At 48.2% G+C, this 9895-nt stretch overlaps 1 protein-coding gene across 4 annotated transcripts; it reads left to right on the top strand.

Annotated features, from left to right (window-relative positions):
* The first annotated feature begins 2879 nt into the window (after positions 1 to 2879).
* FANCE (Fanconi anemia, complementation group E) lies at positions 2880 to 9861 on the top strand. Of its 4 annotated transcripts, none has more exons than XM_008572425.1 (8): positions 2880 to 3685; positions 4277 to 4321; positions 4636 to 4704; positions 5017 to 5163; positions 5613 to 5736; positions 5957 to 6035; positions 7586 to 7652; positions 9084 to 9861. In XM_008572425.1, the coding sequence occupies exons 1-8, from the start codon at positions 2915 to 2917 to the stop codon at positions 9267 to 9269; spliced, it is 1488 nt and encodes a 495-aa protein (XP_008570647.1). In that variant the 5' UTR covers positions 2880 to 2914; the 3' UTR covers positions 9270 to 9861. The 4 variants fall into 4 exon arrangements, 3 of the variants coding, with proteins under 3 accessions (XP_008570647.1, XP_008570648.1, XP_008570649.1); XM_008572426.1 differs by having other exon boundaries at positions 5020 to 5163; XR_550451.1 differs by lacking the exons at positions 7586 to 7652; positions 9084 to 9861 and adding an exon at positions 6561 to 7575 and having other exon boundaries at positions 5957 to 6371.
* Positions 9862 to 9895: the final 34 nt, after the last annotated feature.

Raw genomic sequence — 9895 nt, forward strand, 5'->3', positions numbered from 1 at the left:
GTAAGTCCTCCGCCCGCGGCCCCTCAGCAGTCAGGGAGGCAGGGGCCGTCGCTGCCGCTCAGTTATAGACGAGGGGCGCCCTGCCACGCACCCTGTGAGGAGGGGCATTCTTCACTGAGCACCTGCTGTGTGCCCGGCAGTGCCGGACACAGAGGATACGACATGAGACACGCCTTCTGTTGGGCGTACACAATTAATTATAAGTGGAGTCAAATCGATTTTGATCGCATACTTCCATCTTTAAAAAGAATTGAACACGTACCTCCAGTATAGTTATACTTACTTATAAAATGTACACGTGTGTTAAAAAACATACATTATAAAGTATGCAAAAATCGATATTTAAAACAGATGTGCCCATACTGGTCATCTGCCAAAAAAAGTAAATAAATAAAAATAAAAAAACGTGATAAATGATGGGATAACACCTGCTAACCGTGGTGGCTTTATACTATGAGTTTCTCAAAGCATAATATACATTTTAAGGCAAGATCACTTTCCTTAAGGATGGTGCCTATGAATTCATATTTTTGTGTTCTTGATAATTCCTAGTGTTTTGAATGACTTTGAACTTTTTTTTTAACCTCTTTATGTGGCTGACGAAGAATTCCTACTAGTGGGTCGAGCCGTGGCGCACTCGGGAGAGTGCGGCACTGGGAGCGCAGCAGCCCTCCCGCCGCGGGTTCGGATCCTATATAGGGATGACCAGGTGCGCTCACAGCACTCACTGGCTGAGCGCGGTGAGGCTGGTCTGAAAAAGGACAAAAAAAAAAAAGGGACGGCTCACTGGGTGAGCGTGGTGCTGACAACACCAAGTCAAGGGTTAAGATCCCCTTACCGGTCATCTTTAAAAAAAAAAAAAAAAAAGAATTCCTACTAGGAGCAGACGTATGGGCTCTGCCATTGTTATTTGGTTGTGCTTCCCATACTGATGTTATCTTCAACCTTCAGTTTCTTTACAGGCATCCTTTTAAGCCATGTGTCTATTTTTGTGAGGATTTGTTTTGTTAAAAAAATTAATACAGTATGCACAAATGCACTTAACTAGTGCAGTTAACTAAAATACACAGAAAATAAAAAACCAGTGAGGTGCTACCTTCAGCCCCTATTGGTTTTGGCCTTCCACTCTTCTTGGATACTCCTCCTCCAGAATGGGCTAGAGACTGGTATATGCAGGGCCATCCTATATATTAAATATTTGTAATGCTTAATTTCTTTTCTTTTTCTTTTTTTGAAGATGACCGGTAAGGGGATCTTAACCCTTGACTTGTCAGCACCACGCTCTCCCAAGTGAGCTAACCGGCCATCCCTATGTAGGGATCTGAACCTGTGGCCTTGGTGTTATCAGCACCACACTCTCCCAAGTGAGCCACAGGCCGGCCCCTTGTAATGCTTAATTTCTTAATATTTTATTTTATTTTTGGCAGCTAGCCAGTATGAGGATCCAAACACTTGACCTTGGTATTATATGGCCCTGCTCTTATATTTTAGATAAATAAGTAGAAATAGAAGTTCTAATATTTTCTTCCTACACTCCACTTTGAATTTCTTTCAAGACATGGGTCAGAAGAACTTGTGTGAACCCCTAAATTGGCGGCTACAGAAATGTCTGTCTAGCTGTCTGGCTTTTTCTGGATAAAGTAGGGGGAGGTCAGGGGGCTTAACCTAGGACCCCTGGATAGAACTGTATTTCAGTACAATTGATTTCCTTTGTAATCCTAGGTATTTTATTTAATGCATTTATCACTCTTATTCCGATAACGGGTCCATGGCACTAAAAAAGGTTAAAACCCCTCGGAGTATGGTCATCCCTCTCTACCACCAAATATCCTCCCACCACAAATTAATCATCTTTTTAATTTTGACTCTAGTTTTCTCTCTCACATAATGTCTGTTTTCCACAAAGAAATAAAAGTTTGGTTTCTTTTCCCTCCCTCACATCCCCAGTGCCTTTGTGCATGATGACAAACAGCCCCGCATAGGCCCTGCAGAGGCCTGGTGGGTGGTGGGCTAGATGCAGCCACAACTTGCTAGCCACACCAAGCCTGAGAACACACAGGAGGATTTGGATTTGTGCCTCAGCAAAATTACAGACAGCTACATTGCATCATGGGCTTTTGGAGCACTAGGAAATAGTGTTAAATCAGAGAATGTTGGATGCTTGCAGGAGGGAGCATTCATTCTGTTCTTATCCTGGGGCTCCAAAAGAAAAGACTCTTAGCCCCCTGTCTGCCTCTTTGCCTCTGTGAATACTGTTTAGAAGCTATAAAATGATATAATGAAAGGTTATTACCTGATTCCTTGTTTCAAGCTTCACCTCTGTGAAGCACTCTGTCCACAGCAGCTATTGCAGATCTCTGCACTTATTCTCAGAGTTTTTTTTTTTTTCTTTTCTGACCGGTAAGGGGATTGCAACCCTCGGCACGGTGTGGTCTGCACCACGCTCAGCCAGTGAGCGCACCAGCCATCCCTATATAGGATTCAAACCCATGGCCTCGGCGCTACCAGCACCGCACTCACCTGAGTGAGCCACGGGGCCAGCCCCTAAGAGAGTTAATTCATTAATTAAATGTGTACCGAGGGTCTGCTGGCACTGTGCTGGGTACTTGGACACAGAGGAAGGAGACACTACCTCTGCCTTTCAGGAACTCACAGTTTGGTGAAAGGAACATGAGAGCTGGACAGATGAGTAACCCTGAGAGTTCCAGGGGATTGCCAAGAGGGGCCACAACATCTGGAGTATTATTTTTATGTAAAAGTTGGGAAAGGACTTTTTTCTTTACATAAAACAATTACGGATCTATTGTAGAGTAGGTTTCAACTTGAATTTTTGAGCTGAAATAGGAGATGTCAAAGAGGTCAAAGAGCAGGGCTTGGGTATAATAGATGCTCAGTGAACATGTATGGATAACTCATGCCGTCCCCCTGTCCATCTACACTGACTCTTGCAGGTATTGCCTCCCAGCCTTCATCTTTCCACTGCCATCTAGCCTTCAGCTCTGCTCATTCTGCCCTGTGTTCCCTTCTGGAAGATGCTCTAACTGCTTTCTTTCCTCTGCTACTCAGGAAACCACTATTGTTGCGGTTGTCCCCATTATGCCAGAGGAACCTGATGTCCCTGCTGATGGCTGTTCGGCCATCACTGCCTGAAAGCGGGCTCCTCTCTGTACTGCAGATTGCCCAGCAGGACCCAGTCTCTGACCCTGATGTCTGGCTCCGGGCCCAGGGGGAGATGCTGCGAAGGGACCTAGGGTTTGGGGTCTCCGCTGAAGCAGCCTCCCCACTGTCCAAAAGGTGCCAGAGACAGCTCCAAGGCCTGTGTAGGCAGCTGGGCCAGGGGGGCAGGAACTTGAAATTGCCCAAGGCTCCAGACCCTAAAGAAGAAGAGGAGGACAGGGACTCCCAGCAGCCTGGGAAACGCAGAAAGGAGCCAGAGGAAGAGCCTGCCAGTCCTGGGGAGAGGGCCCCCAAAAGGTTCCGGTGTTTGGAAAGGGAAGAAGAGGAAGAAGAAGATCATGGGGAAGAGAGGCCTGAACATGAGTCATTAGAATCCCTGGAAGATGGAGGAGGTACATCACCCATTAAGAACCAGCCCATCATGGGAACAGAGACCAGTGAGGCTGGTCAGAGTCTGGAGGATGCTAAGGGCCCAGCTGAGAGCTTGGAGTTGCCCAAAGCTATCCAGGTACTCGGGTAGGGAGGCTGGATTTAGAGTGATCTTTCAGGAGTGGAGGGTTTATCCAGGGCAAAGGCTGGTTGGGACACTGTTTCCCAACTGGGATGACTCTGTAGTCCATGGAACAAGGGGGAGGAGACTGAGGTTGAGGCAATGTAGCCTCCATTCCACATACTCTAAAGGAGGGGGTAGAAAGGGAATTATTGGAGGTGGGAAGCACTTGTGATCTATATGAGGTTTAGCATGGCATTAAAGGGGAGAGGTTCTGGAGCACCCTATACCCATCCTATGGGGGTGGGTGGGTGGGGGGGAATCATGCCAGCGACCAGCCTACACTCCCTGCTCAAGGCCGGGGTCTACCCCCATTAGGGTTGGATGCAGAGAAGACAATTCTAGACAGCTGGATTTCACACAGGCCTTGTCTAGTTTGGATTCTTAGGTATTTTTCAAGACATAGGCTTCATGTTCTTAGCTGTCTTGAATTATCTTTGCCACTAGCTCCTACTGACTAGGGGCCTTCTCAGGGCAGGGAGCCGGGATTGGGCTTGGAGCTGTATTGTGGGGGTAGGGACTTGACAGTGACTGGACTCTCCTCCACAGGACCAGATTCCCAGGCTGCTGCAGCTACTGAAGACATTCGGGGAGGTGACTGGCCTTTCCCTGCTCACCATAGCCCTTCTTCCACTTTCTGCCCCGACCTCAGCCATGTCCAGGGAAGCCCCAGTACAGTGAGGCACAGGCTGGTTGGGGGAGGTGGGGTTGAAGTGAAGGTCTGAGAACAGTCGCTGTAGGGAGTCTTCTTGGCCCAAGTATAGACATGCCCTCTAACCCCAGGCAAGTTCCTGTCCTCTGGTAGAACCTTCCAGGATCTCAGCCACTTCCTCTACCAATTGAAGGGTGGCTTCAGTGACTTGACACCAAGGACTTGGCCAGCTCTAACATGGGATTTGCCTCCCCAGGGGTTGGAGGGGTTGGAGGACATCCCCCCAGCTGAGCTGCAGCTTCTCCACGAATGCAGTCCCAGTCAGGTGAGTCCAGATGGACTGCCTCGCCCTAAGGTTACATGCTCTTTCCCTCACCTTTTTCCATTTAAGCTTGTTTCCTTACCTCGTGTGGGAATTTTGTTTCTGTTTCTCAGGGATAGAGTAAGGGTCACCCTGAGTGGTTTTTTTTTTTTAGCCCTTGGTTCCTCTCCCTAGGGCAGCTCTCCAGCCTTACCTTGCTCTGGGGTGTCTGCCCTGCCCCCTCTGCTGCGCAGTCGGCTTGAGACAGCCTAGCGGAGACAGGCTGAGTGTCCCTGTATCCTCCCTCTTACTGTGCTCCCTGCCCGGTGCTGTCAGCAGATGGACCTGCTGTGTGCTCAGCTGCAGCTCCCCCAGCTCTCAGACACAGGTCTTCTGCAGCTCTGCACCTGGCTGCTGGCCCTTTCGCCAGATCTTGGCTTCAGCAATGCTACTGTGCTGACCAGGAGCCTCTTTCTTGGACGGGTAGGTATACTGGGAAGTACTGGGAGTGCCAGGGACAGTGGGGAAGAGCATCTAGGCCCTCAGAAGGGTGGGGCTCAGGAGAGGGGGTTCCCATCCTTGAGGATGGCTGACCTGTCTGGGCAGCCTGGGCAAGGAAAGGATGCCCACTCAACTGGCAGGGCATGGACCCCTGGGCCATCTACCCACATGACATCTAACTCCTCCCTCTTGGGCCCCAGAACCCTTACAGAAGCTGATCAAGGGGCTGTTGGGGATTAGAGAGCTGGAAAGGTGAGCTATGTGCCTTTTCCAAATGGGTCTATTTGAGTCCTAGATAAAAGAACTTGGTTTTTTCCCCCTGTAACATGTATCACTATGTGAAATATAATGTGATACATTGTATGTATCTGATAAACATTTATTGAAGGGAAGAAGAGTTAAATTAGTTTTTTCCTCCCTGTTGGCTGTAGATCCTCTCCCTGACTGCCTCAGCCTCTCGTTTGCTCATGACTGCCCTGACCTCCTTCTGTGCCAAGTATACCTACCCTGTCTGCAGAGCCCTCCTTGGCCCCGTGCTCCAGGCCCCAGGCACAGGTAATTCTGGAACCAGCCCCAGGCCTGGTAGCTCTGCCCTCTCTGTTCCTAGCACCCTTTACCCCAGGGTGGCCCTGGCAGTAGTTGGGTATTCAGTGGGTAAAGATGCCTGTTGCTTCCCTGACGATGCCCCTGTAATGGCCTGGGCATTCTATTATTTCATAGTCCCATCTTCTGCCATTTCTCCCTAGACTTCTCCATTCTGCTTTCCATTACTCAGGTCCAGCTCAAATGGAGTTACTGTGTTGCCTTATGAAGGACGAGTCCCTGGAGCCAGACACACAGGTTCTAATGCTGGAGTGAGTGTGCAGGCCTCCATGCTGTCCTCACTCTCACTTTATCCCCCAGGCCAGGCCTGCTCCTGTCACTTGGGTTAGAGCCAGCTGCTCCAGACTCTGTGCCTCAAAGATAGTGCATGGCACAGCCAGTGCCATCTCTCAGTTGCCTGAACCCAGCTTATGCCTTCAATCCTATGGGCCCATGCAAGTTGCCATCCCATGTACCTTCCCGAGCCCAGGCTTGCACTCTTCCCCAGTTCTGCCTCTGCCAGTTGTGAGGGCTGGCTTTGTGCCAGGTGCCTTGGAGAATGCAGAGAAGAGGCTGGTGGTCCCTGCTTTGAATAGTTCACAGCGTAGTTTTTTTTTTTTTTTTTTTTCAAAAGATGACCGGTAAGGGGATCTTAACCCTCGACTTGGTGCCGTCAGCACCACGCTCAGCCAGTGAGCCAACCGGTCATCCCTATATGGGATCCGAACCCGTGTCCTTGGTGTTATCAGCACCGCACTCTCCCGAGTGAGCCACAGGCCGGCCCAGACACAGCGTAGTTTTAACATGGCACAATGGTTAAGAGGACTGGCTCTGGAGTCAGAAAGATATGGTTTCAAATCTCAGCCTTGCCTTTTAAGCGTGTGAACTCAAACAAGTTACTTCATCTCTCTGACCCTCAGTTTCCTCATATGATGATATTTACTTTGTAGGATTTTTCTAGATATTAAATGTGGTGATGCATATAACAAGTTAGCACAATATTTGGCATCTAGTAAGTGCTCAAATATTTGTATTAAATTTGAGTATTAAAATTGGAGAGTCAAGGTACAGATGTGAAACAATGAGTAAGACCTCGTTGGACACAGACATGAAATATAAAATGCTAAGGATAATATGAGAAGGGAACAGCTGCAAAAATAATAACAGCCGCCGCTCATTGAGCACTTTGTGCTTTAGATTCTTAGTCTTTATGCAATCCTGTGAGGTAGGTGCTGCCGCTGCCTTAGAGATGGAAAAACTGCTCAGAGTGGTTAAGGGACTTGACACAGACAGCAAGTGGTAAAGCTGGGATCAAATCTAAGTCTATCCACCCAAGAAGCCACCCTGTTTCCACTGTACATGCTGCCTTTTTAAACGAGGCGAGGACCGTGCAGTGGAACAGGAAGTGCAGCTGGAGTGGACGTGGTGTGGGCTGGGCTCTGTGGGGAGGCTCACTTCCTCTAGGAAGCCTCATGCATGTCAGCTCACTCCAGCATCCCCTCTTCTCTGTCTTCTCCTTTTGTTCTCAGGATGCACTCTTGACTCCTGGTTATTTTTTAGGAGACCTTCGTACATCACTACCAAATCCTTTATTGTCAGCTCCAGGGGATCTTGGGGTTGTGACCTTCCTGGCACATGTATCGGCTCTGCAGCAGTGGCTACTGGGGGTGCTGCCAGCATCAGGGGGACTTTGACTATTCCTCTATTGGCTGGGGATCTTGGCTGTCCCCAGGGCCTTGCCCTGCTATGGGGAATAGCAGCAGTGGATATCCAGGCTTGGGTGGGAGGCTGGATTTTTCTCACCAGGGCCTCTGCTTTGCAGCCAGATTTTGGAGCTTCCCTGGAAGGAGGAGACTTTCTTGGTGTTGCAATCACTACTGGAGCAGCAGGTGAGTAGGCTGCCTTGGGGAAGAGTGGACAAGGAAGTGCTGCAGGGCTGTAGAGGGGCATGAGCTCCTGGATTTCTGAGTCCTTCAGTGATGGAGAGGCAAGCAGGACAGCTGTAGCTCAGCAGGGCACCCTGTGGGAGAGCCCTGTGCCTTGTAAGGCCTTGCAGCACAGAGCTGACCATATGGTGAGGGGAGTCAGTACAGCTCCACTGCTTACCAGCCGTGGGGCCCTGGGGGAAGGATTTTTTTTTTGCGGCTGGTTGTGCATAGATCCAAACCCTTGACCTTGGTGTTATAACACTACTTCTCTAACCAACTGAGCTAACTGGCCAGCTCTGGGGCAAGATTTTTTGATGTGTGTGTTTAAATTTAATTTTATCTTGGAATAGGTAATAGAGTCATATGTTCACAATTTTAAAAGCTCAAAAGGATAGAGTGAAAATATTCCTCTTACTCCCCCAGTCATCCAGATTCCCCTCCCCAGGGCTAACCAGTGTTACTAGTTTGAAGGGAACTCTCCTAGAGATGCTTCATATATATATATATATTTTTTTTATATATATATATATTATATATATATAAGGTTTAAATTTACTTCTCCCCCTTCTTTTTATGTAGATTGTAACACATTAAGCTCAATGTTCTCTGTACCTTGTGGGTTTTTTTCTTTGAGACAGTGAACTCTAATGTACTTTGCTTTTTTTACTTAGTATATTTTGGTGATTTTCCATATCAGTACCTAAAATTCTGCCTCATTTGTTTATATATTAGGTAATTGTCCTAGCCTTTATGCCTCAGTTTCCTCATCTACAAAAGGGGAGTTATTTATTTATTTTTTGTCATTTTTGTGACCGACGCGCTCAGCCAGTGAGCGCACCAGCCATCCCCACATAGGATCTGAACCCGCAGCGGGAGCGCCTCTGCGCTCCCAAGCGCTGCACTCTCCCGAGTGCGCCACGGGGCCGGCCCCAAAAGGGGAGTTGTAACACCTACCACATAAGAATGGGGTGAGGTTTAAATGAGATAATTGGCATAAAGTGTTCAGAATGGTGCCTGATGCATAGTGTTTATTAAATTATTGTTATGAAGAGCTAGGTTATTATGCTGACAGTGCCCCTCAGGACTTCTCGATCCTTTATATCTTTAACAACTTGGTCCTAACCTGAACCTTTGGAATGGTAGCCATCATTTTCTGAGACCCGTGTGTCAGGTTTTATGTGCATTATCTCATTTAATCCTTTTTACAGTCTTCAGAGTTAAGACATTATGAGCCCTATTTTACAGATGAGTAAACTGAGGCTTAGCTTGGTTAAGTGACCTGCTGAGGGTCCCCAGCTGGGAAGTAATGGCGTTGGGAATAGAGCCTAGGGTTCGTTGAATGAAGAGCCCAGGCGTTTCTTGTGATACTGCTGTATATCCCAATGTATACAGGTGGAGATGACCCCTGAGAAGTTCAGTGTCTTGATGGAGAGGCTCTGTAAAGAGGGGAGGGCAGCCACCACCTCCATAGCCTATGCCAAGCTCATGCTGACCGTGATAACCAAGTACCCAGCTAATGTGAGTGTTGGAAGGATTATGGGGGCTGGTTCTGGCAAGGCTGTTCTAGGCCCGCCATGAGGGTGTACAGATATGTTTGTCAGGGATAAAATCCTGAGTGTTAGCCATGGAAATCACAAGTTCAAGCCCAGGATTGGGAAATGGGACTGCTTAGGAGTTCATTAGATGCTTCTTTGGGCCAGATGCTTTGTGGAGCATTGGGAAACCAACAGTGACCATATTGCAGTCCCTGCCCTTGAGCTGACCCTGTCCCCCAACCCCGGGCCAATGAGAGGGGAAAGATATGATACACAAATAACTGAATATCTGGTAGGAGCAGGTGAGAGGTGCGCACAGGGCATTTGGTGACAAAGGAAGAGGAGCAACTAAGCCTTGTTTGTGGTTGGGAATTGGGACAGCCTTCCTGACTCTTAAAGAGTGAGTGGTAGCCAAGAGCCAGAGATGGGGGAAAGGACATTCCAGGCAAAGGATATAGTGTGGACAGTGAGTGTCTGAGAGGATCTGCAAGTAGTTCATTGTGGGCTGGGGCCTAAAAACATGACAGTGGATGGTGGTAAGGGATAAGGTTAGAGAGCTAAAGTACTAATAGCTAACATGAGCGGTCCTCAAAAAGTTAATGGTATTGTCTTTTTTTTTTTTTTTTTGTCTTTTTGTCTTTTTTCGTGACCGGCAACGGATCGCAACCC

This window comes from Galeopterus variegatus, unplaced genomic scaffold, assembly GCF_000696425.1.
Source record: "Galeopterus variegatus unplaced genomic scaffold, G_variegatus-3.0.2 Scaffold783, whole genome shotgun sequence".
NCBI classification, from domain to species: domain Eukaryota; kingdom Metazoa; phylum Chordata; class Mammalia; order Dermoptera; family Cynocephalidae; genus Galeopterus; species Galeopterus variegatus.

What these genes read in the sequence shown, in the direction of transcription:
- FANCE (XM_008572425.1), top strand. Translation starts at nt 2,915, where the DNA reads ATGCCGTCCCCCTGTCCATCTACACTGACTCTTGCAGGTATTGCCTCC. An exon ending in GCTCCAGGCCCCAGGCACAG is followed by an intron (nt 5,737 to 5,956) that starts GTAATTCTGGAA and finishes TCCATTACTCAG; the next exon opens with GTCCAGCTCAAATGGAGTTA. An exon ending in AATCACTACTGGAGCAGCAG is followed by an intron (nt 7,653 to 9,083) that starts GTGAGTAGGCTG and finishes CAATGTATACAG; the next exon opens with GTGGAGATGACCCCTGAGAA.